At 39.1% G+C, this 20,857-nt stretch overlaps 1 protein-coding gene across 1 annotated transcript in view; it reads right to left on the bottom strand.

Moving 5' to 3' along the window:
• ZSWIM5 (zinc finger SWIM-type containing 5) overlaps positions 1–20,857 on the bottom strand; it is a 163,504-nt gene that overhangs the window by 40,806 nt on the left and 101,841 nt on the right. The window contains exons 2-4 of the mRNA XM_061122068.1: positions 12,866–13,222; positions 8,215–8,363; positions 6,628–6,778 (exon numbers count right to left, since the gene is read on the bottom strand). Of these exons, the coding sequence (XP_060978051.1) occupies positions 6,628–6,778; positions 8,215–8,363; positions 12,866–13,222 (657 nt within the window). The remainder of the gene's footprint in view (positions 1–6,627; positions 6,779–8,214; positions 8,364–12,865; positions 13,223–20,857) is intronic.

Genomic DNA, 20,857 nt, shown 5'->3' with positions numbered 1-20,857 from the left:
GTTTCTTTGGTCACATTACCCTTCCTTTGAAGCAAACCTGCTTCCTCTTTTCAAAGTTGGTTATGTGGCTGAGCCAGAAATATGCTCAATCTCAAGTTAACAATAAAACCTGGCTGCAGAGTGTCTTAAGTTAAACATCCTTTGGGATGGAGCTACACCTATGGATGGAGGTATACTCAGACAGTATTTCAAGACCCCTTAAAGTCAAATAAGAATGTTTTAAAAGACCATTTAAGCTTCAATTTCAGGTACTAACTAGAAGATAAAAATTCATCTCTATAGGTTCAAATAAGTTTTTCAAATCCACAATGAAAAAAGAAACTATACTATATAATATTATAGTATTAAATATTATATAATGATGGCTCTTAAGAGGATTATAGTTAGGAGTCAAATTGAGTGACTCCTAACTTATAATAATTGTAACCCAGGTGGCTCAGTGGTAAAGAATTCACCTCCCAAAACAGGAGAAAAAGGAGAGGCAGGTTTGATCCCTGAGTTGGGAAGATCCACTGGAGAAGGAAATGACAACCCACTCCAGTCTTCTCACATGGAAAATCCCATGGACAGAGGAGCCTCGTGGGCTACAATCCATAGGCTCACAAAGAGTTAGACACTACTGAGCGACTGAGCACACACATACACAAATAATAATAATTATAACAAAGCACAGTAGATACTATTATAGCCATATAAAAAGTGTTATGAGAATAGGTATGATGGAACAATTAACTCTGTACATGGGGTCAGGAAAAGTTACAACATTTGAGTTTGTCCTTAAAGAATAAACATGAGTTAATTCTAGTTAAAAGTGGCTAACTAAACATGTATGTTTATCACCACTCCCTCTTGATACTTTATTAAAACAAAAGTGGAGAGATGAAAACAGGCATAAATGTTCAAGGTAGTTCACTACCTGCTCATTCCCTCTCCTGGAAGAAAACCAGAGCTTTACTCACTGGAAAGACTGATTCACAGAAGCTCTGGATTGGGAATACTAAACAAAGCTGAGGGTAGGTTTTCCAGACTAAAAATAAGGGATTAAGAAAAATATACATATGGAACAAATGAACACCCCCAACCCCACCATGCAGTCCTCTTTCCCCGCTTGGTTCTGAGAAGACTGTGGTGGTCTTATAATTGAGACATTGTGTTCATATCCTAGTGTTTTGTGGAAGGTAGAACTTGTGAGTAATAAGATTAGCTGAGGAAATACCTAAGCAAAGTGTTGAAGGAGCAGCCTGGTTCCTTAGCGTAAAATGCAAGAAGAAAGAAATGATTTAAAGACAGAACTGTTCACCAAAAAAGAAGTAAAACTTAAAGATCTGGAACATTCTCAGCCTATGCACATTGAAAAGAATGAGAAAGGCTGTTTGGGAAAGAACCCTAAGAGTGTGACTTTATGAGAGGTAAATCCTCATCTTTCATTGTAGGAAGAAAAAGAGAACATCTATAATTTTAAAAATTAAGAAATAACAGTCATTTAGAAATGTGGAAGCATATTAGAAAAAGCAGCTAAAAGAATTAAAAATTGCTCTTTCTAAGAAGTAGGAACTGATAATGTGAAGGAATATGGCAGAGCAATACTGCTTTTTATTATAAAGTCTGTAGAACCATTTGACATTTTAACCTGTGTACATGTATTACTTCATTTTAAAAGAAGAACAAGAGATAAATAGGAGTTGTTTAAGCACAGAAATGGTGGGAGAGTATGTACCAAAACAGGGGGAAGGACATAAGTGAAAGCAAAAATGCTGAGACGTCATTGTAGTCTCTGAATATTTGCAGTCTATTGGATGTTTTTTCCTTTTGGTAGAAAATTTTTGTAATCTAGGATGTCGGCTTTTAATACTATTGGGATTGTGAGTTCCTATTGATAAAAGTGTCCTTTGTGAACACCAGATGGCAAGAAATCCTTAATATTCAGGAGGTAAAAAATCTTGAACAGTGTGGCAGTAAGAAAGATGCACAAATATTCAGATCATAAAAGTTACTTTCTCAACTTTTAGAATTTAAGAATCCTAAAGGCCTGTATAAACCTCATGAAAAAAATTGTTTCCTTCACATAGTGGTTCTTCTCCTATGGTGTCTGTGTTATACTGTTTGCTGGTTCCTGTAAAATTAATGTAGAGATAGGGTATGGTCAATTTTATTGGAAACTGCTAAGAGGTCAAGTAAAGTAACAAAAGAGAAGAGCAATATGGCAGACACTGGTGGTTTTAACCAGAGCTACTTATCAGTAGAGTGACAGCAATGAGCAATGGAAGACTGCAGTGGGCTCAAGAGAGCATATGGAGGTAAGCAAATGCAAAGAGGGACGAGGTTTTCAAGAAGTGTTGTTCTGAAGGGAAAAAGAGAAATTGGGTAGTGATTAGAGGAGGAGGGGAAAATCAAAGGCACTTTATGAGACTGAAAATATTAGACCATATTTGTATTCTGATGGAATTGATCCAGTATTGAGGGAGAAATTAATAATACCAGAGAAAAGAGTAATTGCAGGAGCAAAATTCTTGAGAAAAGGAAATGGCATAGGAACAGGAGCAAATATGTAAAGACAGGTCTTTTATGGGAGCAGAGATACTTTATAGGTTTTAAAAGAAAATTTTTTAAAATGTGCACCCATGGCTGATTCATGTCGATGTATGGCAAAACCCACCACAGTATTATAAAGTAATTATCCTCCAATTAAAATAAATAAAACTGGTTTTTTTTTTCCAATAAAACTGTTTTTTTAAAAAAAGCATATGTGTACAGATGTGGGGAGATGAGAAAACCATGCCTGACTGCTTCTATTATCTCCCGTTCAGAAACTGAAGGTCCTAAGGCCACTCCTCCCATTCCTACTCTCCCTGCTGAGACCATACCCAGAGGAGCAGGCCTTTTGACCAGTGAGGAACCCTCAGAGTAGTCGGGGCAGGAGGGCATGAATGCACATGCTCTAGTGTCTGACCCAATAATGCAGTGTTTTACAAAATGTGGTCTCTAGAAGAATGTCATCAGCATCCTCTGGGAAGTTGTTAGAAATGCAAATTATCAGGTCCTACTCCAACTGACAAGATCAGAAACTCTGGGGACAGGGCCCAGCAATCTATTTTAACAAGTATCCCAAGTGATTCTGGGAAGATCATATCGGTCTGTGCGGAATGCTGAGAGCTTCCTGGAAGGTTGATATAGCAATTTCTTAGATATGAAAATGTCACAATCAAGAGCTTTTCATAATGAATCTAAGTACCTAACAAAAGCTTTAGAAGCACTGGGGTCATGCTCTGCTTACTTCCTCTCACCTAAGACCCAAAGGTCAAATCCAAATCCACAGCACAATCCTGCGATTGTCACAGAAATTATTCCCAAGAGATTCATGTCTCAGATGCTCTGAAGGCTAATTTCAAATTCTTAAAAAACATGCACTTTTGGGGAAAACAGTACATAATGAGATGAAATTGAGGGAGATGTTGCACAAGGATGCTTGATTTGGAGTTGGACAGTTTGGGCCTCCAGTATTAGAGCCACCACCTGCTAGTGTGTGACTTTGAACAAAAACTTTCTGAGCTCCATTTTTCTCACCTAAACATATGGAGATGCTCATGTCTTACCCTTGAAGGGTCCATGCCTACAATCCCTTCAAGGGAAGCTGTTTGCAAGTTGCCATGCACTGTTACGTGACCCTGGTCACAACTGGTTGGACCAGTAACTTCAGATTAATAGTTCAACATTCCTGTACTTTGGAAAATGTGATTGTGTCAGAGAGACAGTTTTCTATACTTCTTTATTTCATTCTGTATCCAGAAGTAACCAGAGGTGTCTCTGTTTCTTTGCAATAAACACACAATTACTTCATAGGTTTGTTATGAGAATTAAACATGCATATAGTCTTTAACACAGAGACTGGCACATAATGCTCAATAATGTAGCTGTTCATTATTAATGAAAACTCCAAAGCTATAGTGCCTCAGGTGATACGAAGCCCCAGCACTCAAACCAAAACTCCACACTTACCAGCCCCAAAGGAACCACGTAAAGTCCGAATCATTAAGCCTCATTCCCCAAAGCTTTTAGCTCTAAGACTATAATGTATTAATATATCCTTTGGGGAATTCACTAAAATCCTAAGCTATAGATGTTTTTTGGTGCTATTTTGTATGAGAGGAAAGTTTGTCATTGCTTTCTGGGGTGGAGAAAGTACGGAGAAGCTATATTAGAAATTTCAGACTATGCCATAGACAACTTTTCTAGTATAACCCCAAAGTGGGGCCGTGACTGGACTGTAAGTTCAGAGTATGAAGGATTCTGCAAACAGGGCGGGGAGTTGAGTATCACCACTGCAAAACTGATTGAAACGGGAACAATGAAGATGAATAATGACTAAAGAAGATGGCCTTAATGACGAGAATCTTGAACAAAGAGCCCATTCAGGAGGCCACAGGTCTAATTTAATCTAAAAGTCACACGGCCCTCAACCAGACCAGTGATGACAAGAAATAAAAAGTGTGAATGGACACTAAATTGCATTTTAAAGGTCAAGGAATCAAATTATATTGGTGACTGGATGTAGGGAATGAAACAAAAATGAGTGCTTGACAATAAGTTTCGTTGAATAAGAAATGGTGGTGCCAATGCCAGGTTCAAGGGAATCTTTCTTCATAGAAGGCCTGATTTCATTTTTTAATTTCTCGAGTTTGAGGTGATTAGGAGATTTTTTTTCAGTAGAAATGGTCATAGGGCAGCAGCTAATATGAGACTGGAAATGAGATAATCGAAAGAGGATGAGGAAGAGATCACCACAGAGGTAACACTGAGGTCATGATACTAAAAAAAGAAAAAAAAAGTTCTCAAAGACCTGGAAAAGGTCAATTTTCATTCCAATCCCAAAGAAAGGCAATGCCAAAGAATGTTCAAACTACCACACATTTGCACTCATCTCACACACTAGCAAAGTAATGTTCAAAATTCTCCAAGCCAGACTTCAACAGTACATGAACCATGAACTTCCAGATGTTCAAGCTGGATTTAGAAAAGGCAGAGGAACCAGAGATAAAATTGCCAACATCCACTGGATCATAGAAAAAGCAAGACAGTTTCAGAAAAAAATCTACTTCTGCTTTATTGATTACACCAAAGCCTTTGACTGTGTGGATCACAACAAACTGTGGAAAATTCTGAAAGAGATGGGAATTACCAGACCACCTGACCTGCTTCTTGAAAAATCTGTATGCAGGTCAAGAAGCAACAGCTAGACATGGAACAACAGACCGGTTCCAAATTGGGAAAGGAGTATGTCAAGGCTGTATATTGTCACCCTGCTTATTTAACTTGTATGGCGAGTACATCATGAGAAATGCTGGGTTGGATGAAGCATAGCTGGAATCAAGATTGCCGGAAGAAATATCAATAACCTCAGATAAGCAGATGACACCACCCTTATGACAGAAAGCAAAGAAGAACTAAAGAGCCTTTTGATGAAAGTGAAAGATGAGAGTTAAAAAGTTGGCTTAAAGCTCAACATTCAGAAAACTAAGATCATGGCATCTGGTCCCATCATTTCATGGCAAATAGATGGGGAAACAATGGAAACAGTGACAGACATTATTTTTTGGGGGCTCCAAAATCACTGCAGATGGTGACTGCAGCCATGAAATTAAAAGACACTTGCTCCTTGGAAGAAAGGCTATGACCAACCTAGGTAGCATATTAAAAAGCAGAGACATTAGTTTGCCAACAAAGGTCTGTCTAGTCTAGTCAAAGCTACTTTTCCAATAGTCATGTATGGATGTGAGAGTTGGCCTATAAAGAAAGCTGAGCGCTGACGAATTGATACTTTTGAAGTGTGGTGTTGGAGAAGACTCTTGAGGGTTCCTTGGACTGCAAGGAGATCCAACCAGTCTACCCTAAAGGAAATCAGTCCTGAATATTCATTGGAAGGACTGAAACTGAAGCTGAAACTCCAATACTTTGGCCACCTGATGTGAAGAACTGACTCACTAGAAAAGATCCTGATGCTGGGAAAGATTGAAGGTGGGTGGAGAAGGGGCCAACAGAGGATGAGATGGTTGGATGGCATCACTGACTCAATGGACATGAGTTTGGGCAAGCTCTGGGAGTTGGTGATGGACAAGGAGGACTGGTGTGCTGCAGTCCATGGGGTCACAAAGAGTTGGACATGACTGAGCAACTGAACTGAACTGAACAAAGGGGAATAGAGAAAGAAAAATAGAAGTCCAGGGCTCAAGACTTAGAAATGGTCTTATGGCTTAGAGGTTTGCTGGAAATGATAAAGAAAAGCAGACCCAGGGAATGTGAGAAAAGTTAGAATAGTAAGTATTTGGAGAGCCAAGCTAATGCCATGAGACAGAAGTCAAGGCAAAAGGTTTTCTCTCACTAAAGCCTTCTGTATGGTAATATCTGGAATAGAAGGTTGGTGTCAGTAGCAAAACATAAGGTTGTGGAAGAAACACAAGTGAGTTCAAAATGACTCTGGGTGGCCTCCGTAGAACCTAAATCTTCCACCATTTTGGGCTAAGTTCACTTAGCAAGATCTCTGTAATGACTAATGACAAGTATTCACTAACAGTTTGCTGGGGACAAGCTCATAGGATAGACATAGCAGTTCTCTGAGATATGGGGACTTACCTAGCTCATCCCAGAGCTGCCTGCACTTATCTGTCATGCTTGTTCCTTGTTGCCTCCACAGTGTGAGTCGTGGGTCAGCCATAAACTGTTCAGTTATTAGTGTCAGCATCCTGGCTCCGTTGGAATCTCTCATCCGCAGCATCTCTCGAACCTGACACACAGGAGGGGCAGGTGGTTGGTGACTGTACATCATAACAAAGTAGGAGGAGAAGGAAGGGGAGGAGGGGAGAGGAGAAGATGAAGTATCTAGGCACAGCATATCCAAGGAGCCAAAAAGAAGGCCTCTTCTGTAAGCAAGTTCTCTGCATGTATCAAGAGAGCCTGCTGTGTGCAATGAGATACCACTTCATACTCACAAGGATGGCTACAATAAAAAAGCCAGATAATAAGTGTTGGCAAGGATATAGAGAAATTAGAACTCTCATACACTGTTTAGGGGGATTGTAGAATGATGCAGCCACTTTGGAAATCAGTCTAGAAATTCCTCAAATGATTAAACGTAGAGCTACCATATGGCCTACTAATTCCATTCCTAGAGAGAAATGAAAATATATATGTCCACACAGAAACACTGTACAAGAATATTTATAGGAGCATTATTTATAACAGCTTAAAGGTGGAAACAATCCAAACGCCCATCAACAGACAAACAGATAAACGAAATGTGTGGTATCCATACAGTGGAATATTATTTGGTAATAAAAAGGAATGAAGTACTGACACATGCTACAACATGTATGTATGTTTTTAAATATTTTTAAATACTATGCCAGGAGAAAAAAGCCAGTCACAAAAGACTATAGGATTCCATTCCTAGGAAACTCAAGAATAGGGAAATCTATAAAGACAGAAAGTACATTAGTGGTTGCTTAGGGCTGGGGGAAGAGGGGCAGGGGGAACAGTGGAGTGATAGGTAAAAGGAATGGGGCTTCTTTTTAAGATAATGAAAATGTTCTAAAGTTGACTGCAGTGATAGCTGTACATATCTGTCAATATACTAAAAACCATTGAATTGTAGAATTTTTTAAATGGGTGAATTTTATGATACGTGAATTATATTTCACCAAATGTGTTAGGAAAGAAAAGAAAGAAAGCCTGCTATGAGAGCCCCCAGTTCCAAAATACTAAGTTTCTGGGACTTCTCAGTGGCTAATACTCTGCATTCCCAATGCAAGGGGCCAGGGTTCAAACCTTGGTCAGAGAACTAGATCCCAAATGCCACAACTAAGACCTGGCACAGCCAAATAAATAAGTTAATATTTTAAAAACAACAAAATATTAAGTTTCTTTAAGCCCTCATTGGGCAGCCTTTGGTTCAAGGCAGGGGGAGGTAGCTTCATTACTAATCCCCCAGGAATGCAAACTCATTTAGAGAGTGTGGAGCAAGAGGAAGAGGATGACCAGGGTGAGGTAGTAGGGCTCCCTGGATGCAACCTGCTCTGGTCTGCTCTGCTCAGCTCCCCTCCCCCCAAGTAGTTTTCAAGCATTCAGTACAGGTAGGTCAAGTGGGCTAGCTACAATGCATGAAGCCAGAAGTGTGGTGAGCCCAGTTTACTTAAGGAAAAAAAAAATCTTTTCATGTCTTACCTTGGCAAACATTGAATTGAGTTGCTTTCCAGAGCCATAGTAACCACCCTGGGAGAGAAAGAGCTTCACTTGTTCTTTCACCTGTTCTTCATCCAAATGCCAACAGTTCTCATCATCAATGCTGGCCCCAGCTGTGGGGTCAGGAGCACCTGAGAGGAATAGGATGATGAAATGAACCTCCTGAGTTCCTACACTCCACACTCAGCAGGAGCAGCCCTATGTGAGTATATTCAGAAACAGATGGGCATTCTGCCTTAATCTGGGCTTTGTCAATTGTGTGGTTCTTAATAAACCTAAGAGAGTAGAGCTAGTTTCATGTTCACTAAAGTCTTAATTGTATCCTCTCCCAAGGTCTATAAATATCATCCTGGGGTAAAAAAGCACAAACACGAAAATAGTGATGTATTTTTTTCCCCTAGGAGAATGTCATTTTTCTTCTATTCTGTTTTTCTTTGAAGTTTAAAATAAGCCTTAAAACACACATATTATCTTAAAATTAAAAAAATACTTTCTTAGAAAATAAAAATTTCTCTTTTTAAAATTCACTATAAAATTGTAGCTTCTCAAATGGAGTCAACAATTCTAAATTTCTGGAAACTTGGTACCTAAAGCACAGGCAGGATTATATACAGGATGATATAATTTTATAAATTTACACTCAGAATATCTTTCCTTCCTGAGCTCACCTCAATGACATCACTTAAAACACAGTGTTAGTTATTTACACATCCCTCTCCCCTAGTAGCCTGTTAGCTCCTTGCTCACAGTTGAATCATCTGTAACTCAGTTCTGGTAATGTGACAGACACCTAAGAAATATTTGTGGAATGAAAACTGAATCTTCTCTCACTTTCTCAAAGACTGAGTCCTGTGATAAGTTTTTAGAACCCTGTCTCCAAGTGACAAAAGACTGTAAGTCAATATAGTCTTACAGTATAAGTCAATACTCTCTATGTGTGGTTGTGCAATCGGTTACAAATTCATGTCATGTTTCATCAGTCAATCTACCTTTCTTCTTGTCCTCCTATATGAAAGCCTCATTTAAATGAAATCCAGGTCTGCAGAGAATGGTGCTCTTCTGCCATGCTTTTTCAGTGCATCTTATCATCCAGGAAATCAGGAGGACTCATATTTATTCTACAAATACTAATTAACATTAGGAGCAACCAGTTTATGCAATCTGCTATATGCTACTTTTCTTCAAATGTGTTATTCTCAACACAGTTCTGATCATATCCCTTCCCTGCTCAGAAGTCTTCAGTGATAAACTAATGAAGTTGGAACTTAGCTTAGCATTTAGGGCCCTCCCTGTTCAGGCTCTTTCATTTCTAGCCTTGTCTTTCCTATACTTATGCTATGTTTCAACTAGAAACTTAGTGTACCCAGAAGTCAATGACATTTCCTGATGACTTTACTTAATGCTTTTTCCTTTACTTCCCTTCCTTTCCCCACAACCTGTTCTTTGGCCAAAAAGCATTACTTCTCATTGTCAGTACTGCCTCAGTTCTATAGTCAGGGCTGCAGTGAGAAAGGAAAACCATAAAATAGTATAGAGAGAGGCTAACACTGCCGAAATTCACATCCTACTTAGTTTACTTGGCAGGAGGGGATACCCCATACACCTCACCTGTCAAAAATATGCCCTTCATACTCATATGCATGATAGTAATATAGTAACTCTCTTCTTAGTACTTTATTATTACTTCTCTTAAAGACCTGTTGCATTTTGTTTTACATTAGCATTGGGCTTGTCTCATATACTCCCAACTACATTGAAGCTTTTAAAGAGTAGAGTAGGGATTCATTTTTGTACCTCACAGTGCCTGGATCATTATAGCATTGAATTAATATTTATAGAATGAATAAATGCATGTCCTATTGACCATCTAGATTTAAAACCCAGGTGGGCAAATAATATATCCTATACTACTTCTGTAAACTGAAAGTGGCAAAGAAAAACAAATATACACCTTTCATCCTTCAATATTTGTTAAAAACAGCCATTTATTGAGTGCTTCCTACATGACAGTGTCTAAGTACTTTTTATACATATCCCTGCAGTGGCTATAGGACAGGACTGGAAAAGGTCAGTTTTCATTCCAATTCCAATGAAGGGCAATGCCAAAGAATGTTCAAACTACACTGCACTCATTTCACTTGCATTCATTTCACATGCTAACAAGGTAATGCTCAAAATCCTTCAAGCTAGGCTTCAACAGTACGTGAACTGAGAAATTCCAGATGTACAAGCTGGATTTAGAAAAGGGAGAGAAAGCAGAGATCAAATTGCTAACATCCTTCTGATCATAGAAGGACTTCCCAGGTGGCGCTAATGGTAAAGAACCCGCCTGCTAATGCAGGAGATGCAAGAGATACTGGCTCGATCCCTGAATCAGGAAGATCCCCTGGAGGAGGAAATGGCAACCCACTTCAATATTCATGCCTGGAGAGTGCCATGGACAGAGGAACCTGGCAAGTTACAGTCCATGGGGTCGCAAAAAGTTGGACACGACTAAAGAGACTTAGCATAGTACCCTGGATCATAGAAAAAGCAAGGGAATTTCAGAAAAACATCTACTTCTGCTTCATTGACTATGCAAAAGCCTTTGACTGTGGGGACCACAATAAACTGTGGAAAATTCTTAAAGAGATGGGAATACCAGACCACCTTACGTGGTTCCTGAGAAACCTGTAGTAACAGGTCAAGAAGCAACAGTTAGAACTGGACAATGGAACAATGGACTGGTTTAAAATTGGGAAAGGAGTACATCAAGGCTGTATATTGTCACTCTGCTAATTTAACTTATATATAGAGTACCTCATGTGAAATGCCAGGCTGGATGAAGCACAAGCCGGAATCAAAATTACCAGAAGAAATATCAATAACCTCAGATATGCAGATGACACCACCCTTATGGCAGAAAGTGAAGAGGAACTAGAGTTTTATAATTTTATTTTTATTTATTTATTAAATTTATTTCTGGCTGTGCTGGGTCTTCATTGCTGTATGGGCTTTTCTCTAGTTGCGGCAAGTGGGAGCTACTCTATGGTTTCGGTGTGTGGACTTGTGGAGCAGGGGCTTCAGTAGTTGCGGCTCCCTCTAGAGCACAGGCTCAACAGTTGCGGCACATGGGCTTAGTTGCTTCAGGCATGTGGGATCTTCCTGGATCAGGGATGGAACCTGTGTCTCTGGCATTGGCAGGCAGAATCTTTACCATTGAGGCATTGGCAGGTGATTCTTTACCATTGAACCACCAGGGAAGCCCCTTTAGAAAGCTACTCTTTAACAGTATCTCTCAAATAGAGCTCAGTTACCACATAAATGGGCTTCCCAGGTGGCGCTAGTGGTAAAGAACCCTCCTGCACGAAACATAAGAGTTACAGGTTCGATCCCTGGGTGGGGAAGAGATCCCTGGAGGAGGGCATGGCAATCCACTCCAGTATTTTTGCCCGGAAAAACCCCCAGAGGAGCCTGGCGGACTATAGTTCATAGGGTTGCAGAGTCGTACACGACTGAAGTGACTTAACATGCATGCATGCATCATGTAAACACTATAATTTTGAGCATAAAGCAACAGAAGATTATTTCTGATAGTCAGCAAGAGTTCCTGGAAGCTTGTCTGACTCTCTTTATTTCTGAGAAGTGGTGAGGTTGTATGTAGGACTTGATTAGTTCTCTTGGGCAACTGGGAAAGGCAGGCCCTTTAGCACATAGACGATAATAATATACAGGCCAACCTAATCTCACTGCCTTGTTCGCACTAATACCAAAGTTATATTCTAAAAACAGAAAGGAAGTATAGAGAGGTATAAAAAACTTGAGTTCTGAAGTCAGGTGAGCCTCGGTTATAAATAATTTCCTTATTTACAAAATGGTTATAATATCTACCTCACAGGGTAGTTTTGAAAACTAAATGAATTAACATATATAAACATACATAAGGTTCTCATGTATAGTAGTAGGACCCAACCAACAAAATGAAAAAATTGGCTCATATAGCTCCTCTTCTCAAAATTCTTCAACAGTTTCCTATGATTATCTACAACCTGGTTTCATAACAAAAGCAAGCACTTATTTCAGACTTAGCTGTCTTTTCTACTATACTGTAAGATATCTGAAGACAGGAACCATGTCTGTTTTATGCCCTCAACAATCAGGACTATCACATGCACAGAGCAGGTACTCAACATACATTTCTTGAATGAATAAGTGAACATCGTATCTCTCTCCATCCATTATATAGCTCATAAACACAATGCAAACAGACATTCTTTAGAATAACCATGGTGCTATGCAGCATCCTGAAATGTTAAGGAATTCTGATATCCATTTCATTTCACTGAATGACATTAATTATTTTATGTTTTTTTTCACTCCTGAATAGTCCAGGCTCCTAGAGGCAAGGATTAAATGGACACATGAGGTCCACAAACTTGTTTAATTTATAACTCTAACATTCTCTGTCATTTTTGCCCAAACTTTATGAGGTGGACAACTGGATGGCTTTAAGAAACAGAGTTAATAAATAGTTTGGATAGAATAAACCGATTGCATAGAATAAGTGATTGCAATGGCAAAAGTATCCCAACCTCTAAACATGCAATAAAGCAACAAAATAGATTTTTTAGCAACAAAAATATTGTACAATTACCATTTACTTGGTTGATTTCAGAGTTGGAGGACAGAATCTCATCTGCCAATTTCTGTGCGGTAGGAAGAACTTCAGTGTGGTGTGCCGTGATTAAATATTGAATAAACTTTTGTAGCTGGTCCCTATTCATCTGGAAAAGGGTTTCTGAGATAGGAAGACGCAATTTGACTTGATCTGGTCTACGGATCCTGTAGAGTGAGAGTGCTACCACATGAGCACAGTAGAATATGTCTTTGTTCCCACAGCCACATGTCACTGAGGTGATTTTGCACCGATCAAAACTGATGGCAACTTTATAAGTCACTGCTGGTTCAGAAGTAGTGGCTGGTTCCGTTACTGTGCCACTGAGATGGAAGCCTAAGGAAACAAAGAAGACAGGTTTAGAGATTCTCTAGTAAGAAACTTGAAGATTTTCATTTTGCATTCCAGTTCATCAATTCAGAAACTATTTGCTGAGTATCTCCCACATACACAGCAGGCTCTGTCAAAGGTCAATGAAATCTAGGTACAGTTCTTAAGGAACACAAAATCTAGAAAAAGAGACCTTACCCTGAAGTCTATGGACCTCCAGAACTAATAAGAAAACTTTTGTTTGTACGTATGTACATTCTTCTGGGGGGACATTTCATACCTTTTTTCATAATCTCAAAAAGTTTAATCAAGAAGCTTGAATAAGAGACTTCCTTAGTGGTCCAGTGGTTAGGAATCTGCCTGCCAGTGCAGGGAACACAGGTTTGATCCCTGACCCAGGAATTAAAATTTTAGTGGGGCAACTAAGCCTGCATGTCACAACTACTGAGCTCGCACGCCCTAAAGCCCATGCTCTGCAAGAAGAGAAACCACTGCAACGAGAAGCCCGTCGTGGTGGCTGGGGACTCAAGTGCTTTAACAATGAGTGAGCCTGAATGTACTACCTACTTTCAAGGACTTCTTGTTTAGTTTTACAAGTACTGCATCCCTCCAACCCATCCCCAAGTCACAAAGCTAGCTCTGCCTTGAGAAAAAAGATTTGAACAAATTTCAACTTACTGTCCTATGGCTGAGGCACCTTCCCTAGCTGGCCTCTACACTGTTTAGAAATTTTAGAATAAAATTGTACTGCAGCACTTTCTTCATTACATATCACAATGGTTCTGACATCTCAGCTTCCAGGAAAAAAGCTGAACTAAACACCTGCTATGAGGTTAGCTCCCTACAAGCATGTTATCCTATAAGTGTACCATGTTTTCCTTACCTTCAACATGCTCCAAGTGCCATTTAGGAATGAGACAAGATTCAAAAAGTGTGCTGAAATGGTCTCATAGGCCCCTAACAAACTCAGTTGTTATTTTTTTTTTTTTTATAAGCAGTCTTGCTTACATGTCATGCTTAAATGTGCAACAAGAGCTCTGAAAACATCAATATTAGCAAGAAATTGTTAAAAATTCAGGAATGGCTCATGGCTTAAAGACTTCTTATTCCCCTGCCTTCTAAACTAAATAGTGGCATAAGTGGAAATGGAAATGTAACTGTTTACTTAACATTTCTTTAGCAGTATCACAGCTGGGGAATCCAGGGTATGGGCTGGACCCAACCTTGGACTAAACAGAAAGTGTTAAGGATCAATCAGTTTTATAACTATGGAAAATATAAATAAAATTCCTTTCCCAAATAAGGAAATCCTATGTTCTTCATGGCTTAGCTCAAATATCACTTCCATATGAAACTCTATCTGGTGTCCCAGTTGCAAAACTGAATCCTATTAAATGAAGAAACTTTAACATTTGTGCCTGTGGAGCTTACAGTTTAGTTTACAAGAGAGCATTTTACACAGAATCGACTAATAATTTCATCAGATAAAAATTTCACAGATGAGGAATAGGCTCACAGAAGTTACGCAGTTTGCCCCAATTTTATTATATGATTACAGTCGTGATAACAGAAATTAAAATGACTGCAAATTCAATTCTGAAACATTTTAGGCTTTAAAACCTATGAAAAATAAATTTGTGGAGTTTCCCTCAAATTAATATACTTCTTGAATAAATCCAAATTGCTTCTTTTGCTTTAAAAAGAAAATAATTTTTCGTCACTAACAGTTTTTGAGCACTTACCATGTGTTCTTTCATAAGCATTACATCATTTAACCCTACCACAATGTTATATGTTTAGTTATATTACCCCCATTTTTTGTAGGTAAGGAAACTGAGGCTTAGAGAAATTATTTAAGTTGCCTAACGTTATACAGCCTGTAAGTGGCAGAGCTAGGATTTGAACCCAGGCAGTCTGGCTTCAGAGTCTATGCTCCTAACAATCACATTTTATTTCTATTATAGTGTTCCCCAAACACTAATTTCATTTTCCTAGCTTAGGAAAATCAGAATGATGCTGGGTACTGTCCTTAATTTTTTTTACTAACTCAATTTTCATCCTTTGCTTGTATATGGTCAGCTACTATGATACTAAATTTGCAAACTGATAAAAAAAAATGTCCCTTAACAGGGACAAATGGCAGAGAATATGCAAAATGTGGTCTCCCTGGTCAGATTCAATCTGGTAATCCATGTGTAAGACAGCACATATCTTATCTAAGCGACTACAAGAAATTCAAAGACCCAAAACATAAAAATATGTTAATTTCTTCTCTTTCTAAAGGTATCTTAAGAGTAATTCATTCATTAAACTAATAACTATTTAAGATCTGCTATGTTGGATCCCAAGGATACATCTATAAAAAGACCAAACAACCCCTGAGTTTATAGTATTTATGTAGCTTCGGGGACCTGTTGTGAAAAGCAACTCATTGTAAGACTCTGATGCTGGGAAAGACTGAGGGCAGGAGGAAAAGGGGGAGACAGAGGATGAGATGGTTGGATGGCATCACCGACTCAACAGACATGAATTTGAGCAAACTCCAGGAGTTGGTGAAGGACAGGGAAGCCTGGCATGCTTCTGTCCATGGGGTTGCAAAGAGTCAGACATGACTTAGCAACTGAACAACAACAATAACACAGTCCAGCTGGGAAGACATATTTAACAACTAAATCCACAGGTAATTATTTAGTTCTAATTGTGAAAAAGTACAGAATGATTGTTGTTCAGTCACTAAGTCATGTATATAATATGGGAGACATGACCTGGTTTAGGGATGGGAGTGGTAAGGGATGGGTTACTTGAGGAAATAACATTTTGAGCAGAATTTTATAGAATAAATCAGAATTAATAGGCAAAAGGATGGGGAATGGCAGAGTAATGGTAAAGATGACTCCAGCTAGAAAAAAAAAAAAGTGCATTTGCAAAGGGCAAAGGAAGACTATGCAGAGGTGCAAAGGCCAAGAGGAACACAGAATGTTCAGAGAATGGGAAGAAGACCAGCAACTGGAAAGCCAATAGGGACGGGGGTGGGGGTGGAAAGGGGAATACAACGAGGCTGGAGAAGCAGACAGGAGCCAGGGCTCTGGGATGCAGCCTAGCTCCTCCCGATGCTCCATACCCAAGAGGGTCACTAAATGTTGCAGATTCTGCCGCCTAAGTATCTCTCCATTCCAGTCCCTCTCTGTGGTGACCCAAGGACGAAAGAGTAGATAAAACCAAGGAGGTCTTGGAATGCAGGAATGGAAAAACCAGATCCTTATCGTCCTTCCCTCCCCCATGTTGTAACTATTAACAGATTTCAGGTCCTCCTGAGCAGTATAACCTGTATCTCCTCCTACTGCACACAGGAAAAAGGTATTTGCCTTACTCTTCCCCCACAGAGAATATGTGCCTCATCCAATCAGCAAATGACCCGCAAGACCCCTATCCCACTCCTTGTACCCTGGGTATAAAAGTGGACTAAGGATCCCTGTTCTGGAGAAGGAAATGGCAACCCATTCCAGTATTCTTGCCTGGAGAATCCTGTGGACAGAGGAGCCTGGTGCGCTGCTGTCCATGGGGTCGCACAGAGTCGGACACGACTGAAGCGACTTAGCATACATGCATGCATACTGGTTGGCTGCCGTCTTTGTGGTCGCACAGAGTCGAACATGACTGAAGCGACTTAGCGGCAGCAGCAAGGATCCCTGTTCAGTGTTGGTTCTCCCTTGAGCTGGCCTGCTGTTCTAATAGTATCTCCCATTCTAATAAACTTAATTTCCCTCTCATTCTGTCTCATGTCTGGAAATCCTTTTCCAACCCTCGCCTGGACCACGACACTCTCGTTTAACTCCCCTAACACTGCCTCAGACCAAGATCATAATAATCTCCTACTTGGATTAACTAATCTTCCTGCCTCCTAGTCTTATTTCCCTCTCATCTTCCATAACATGAACAGAATGATCTTCCTAAATCATGGCATTCCTACTAAACTGTGACCTATTCATTTCATAGTCTTGGTATCTAACACAGAATCTGGCATAGAAAAAAAAATTTATAAAAATGTTTGCTTAAAATCTTTCAAATGATAGTAGGATAAAGTTCAAATTTATGATGCAGTCTATTTTTATCTCTTCAGACTTGCTTCCTGCCACTTCTCAGTGCACTAAACATACTAAACTACTTGCAGATTCTTGACTATGCAATGTTTTCCCCTGGTATGGGGAAAACCTCCTTATCCTAATTCTCAACTCAAATGATACTTACTCTGGGGAATCTTCCTTGATATCCTTAGAGAATCAAATGCTTCTCCTCGTTTTTTTTTTTTTGATGGTGCAACATGTGCAATCTTTCCCAATCAGGGATAGAACCCCTGCCCCCTGCATTGTGAGTGTGGAGTCTTAACCACTGGACCTCCAGCGAAGTCCTAAATGCTTCCTGAACTCTTACTTTTTTTATAAGCCATATCTCTTTTATAGCACTTGATATCAGTGAAATTAATAGTTTTTATATTTCCCTTTGCCCTTTAGATTGTGAACTCCTTGAAAACAGGGGTTGTCTTTTTCATCCTATGTTTTCATCTCAGGCACATTTTAAGAGCTTCATAAGTATTTGTTTATGGATGAATGAATAAATGAACACTAAACTGAATCTTTAATTTATACATCCACATTCATGATTCACAGAGAATTAAGCATGCTTATGAAATTCCTGATTTTATAATAAAATAAAATCAGCCAATAATTAAACAGTTTTACTGGGATGGTGAATAAAGCAACAATAATTTGAATACAAGCTAATAATAGTGAAACATTGATATTATTTTCCATAATTCATATTTATGCCTCATATGGACACCTGTTATGCTTCTGCCAATCTTCAACCCATTTTTTTTTCATTTATTTTTATTAGTTGGAGGCTAATTACTTTACAATATTGTAGTGGGTTTTGTCATACATTGACATGAATCAGCCATGGATTTACATGTATTCCCCATCCCGATCCCCCCTCCCACCTCCCTCTCTACCCAATCCCTCTGAGTCTTCCCAGTGCACCAGGCCCTCAACCCATTTTCTAAAATATAAAATGTGAAGTTTCATTAGCTAACAATCATTGGATACTCACTATGTGTGAGAGTATTCTAAGTACTTTCCATGTATTATCTAACTAAATCCTCACAACAGCTCTACAAGTTAGGTTTGTGTATTAGTCCCCCCCTTTCTCAGATGATGAAACTGAGGCTCAGACAGTAAAGGAAACTATCTAACATCACACAGCCTGTGAAAGGCTGAAGTGGGTTTTGCACCAGGTAGTCTGGTCCCAGAGCCTGTACTCTTTACTACAATAAGTCGTACTGAATACAACTATGCAGTTAAAATTATGTATACAGAATTTTATAAAAGTAATTAGCAAGCACAGTGCTATACAAAGATGCACTAATGACAAGTCAGTAAACTCTAATGTTTGCCTGATTTCCTGGGCACTTGTTAAAGGCAACTGAAACTGACAAGTGCTTGTGATACTCTCCCAGTTGGAAGGAAGATGGGCTCATGAACTCATCCATACAAGACAATATCTCAACACAGGGAGTGAATCATCTGAAAGTTCTAAAGGAAAGCACTTCTCAGGATAGCCCTCTGACACCATTCAAAGTCTTTTGTGTTTCTGAGTGCAAAAACGCCTCTAGTAAAGCTTGGGCAATTAAAACCACTTTGCTCATTGCTCTTTTGATTCACCAGACCCTTGAGCAGGTGCTAATGCTGAAAATGAATGTAGTTTTAGCCAATGGCAGGGAAAAGGAGAGCAGTGGTTCACAAAAAGAATAATTTTTCTTATAGTCAGTTTAAGTACACACACACACACAAACTAGGTAACTTCTTTGCACCGGAACACTTTTCTCTTGAACAAATTTGGTTTTGATGAAACTATATAGTATAAATTAGATCTTTTCACTTAATTCCTATTTCCTGGAAGGCTATAGCAGTATACTAGAAGCCACTCTTTTTCCTGTCATTTAGCAAAATGGTAGTCACACAAAGGCTTAAAACTGTGAAAGTGACATCCTCAAAATAACTAATTTCCCTTCTAGAAAACCTTATTCAAAAGCTGGATAACTACTGCTTAACAAGCGCGCTGGAATGGCTCTATGGACTCATTCTATTATACACTGAGCTGAGGAACCAAGGTGCTTGGGTTCTAATTCCAATGCCCCTCAATTCCTCTTTGCCTCAGTTTCTTAATTATGCAAACAGACATAATACTTATATGCCTATCAGATTCATACGAAAGTAATTAGTAAAGAACACATTTCCCAGAGATATCAGTCAATAGCAATCCCAACCAGCCTACATAAGTTTATAAGAAGCAGATGGCACCCACACAGTGGATGAGGGTGCGAGAGATTGCAAAGTGAGGAGCAGTATTGTTATTTGGGAATATAAATGATGCTGCCCCATTACCCTGAGAGCTATTTGGTTTGTTTGTATTAGAGAGGTCACCCTAAGCTTCTCAGAGCAGCTGAGTAAGCTGGAGGGCCCTTCTTGTGGCCATCTGCTCCCCTCCCAGACTCCTCTGGCAAATCAAGAGGGTTTCCTTGTATTAACCTCTAAAGAGCAGCCACAGGCCCTTCTCAGCACCAGTTTCAGAAGGCAATGGTCTCCGCTCTCCATCTGTGCCAGCAACACAGTTACAGAATAATGAGCCTTCCCAAGCCCAGGCATTCACTTAGAGATACCCTTGCATTACCTAGTTTACCAGTATTCTTCTACTTGGATCTCTATTAAGGGGATTACATGTATATTTTAAAAGACTGAATTATCTTTCTTTTGTTATTTTAGAAACATTTTATGTAGAAGAAAATAAAACGGGAAGGATTTGTCTGGAAAATTCATTTATACATCTAATATGCATAAAGCATAATCACTTAAAAATGATAAATTCATTCCCCCTACCCCAGCCCCTCTGTGGAGCAGAAGACTTATGGAATAAGCTGTCTATATACTGATGGACAACCAACCTATTCAGAACTGCAGATCAGATGCCTGCTTCTCACTTCACAGAACTGAACACAACTTGGAAAAAATCACATCTCTTAAGCAGTTCTCTGCAAAAACAATGTGCATATATACAAGGTATACATGTTGCCAAAAAGGAGCTTATAGGCCAATAACTACTGCCTGGGTTATTCATTTGAACAGAGAAAAGGACAATATATAATTATAAAATGATTTCCAGAAATTACCCTACTGCATTTAGTAGTCTACATCAATGGGGAAAAACAGAAAACTAACAAAAAAAACCCAAAAAACAGAAAATTAAACAAGAGTTGCTTTTCAGTGGAAAAGGAAAAGGACACCCACAGCCATTGCTGATCAACCACAATATTGAGTGAAGAGATGTTTATTTCTGAAAAGTCTTCAAAATAGTATTCAGATTTATATTAAAGCATTAAAATTACCCATATATCTTTTTCCAAGAGGAAAAGCTTCTGGCTACTTCTTTGAGTTGTATGGCCTGAATCAAGACACCAGAATACACTGAAATTCTACTAAAATGAGTTAATATGTAGCATTTACACTAATGTCTGGTGGTGTAGTAGTTTAGTCACTAAGTTGTGTCCAACTCTTTTGTGACACCATGGACTGCAGCCCACCAGGCCTC

The sequence above is a fragment of the Dama dama genome, chromosome 20 (assembly GCF_033118175.1).
Source record: "Dama dama isolate Ldn47 chromosome 20, ASM3311817v1, whole genome shotgun sequence".
Taxonomy (NCBI): Eukaryota; Metazoa; Chordata; class Mammalia; order Artiodactyla; family Cervidae; genus Dama; species Dama dama.
The sequence above is the reverse complement of the archived record's forward strand: the minus strand, read 5'-3'. Positions and strand labels throughout refer to the sequence as shown.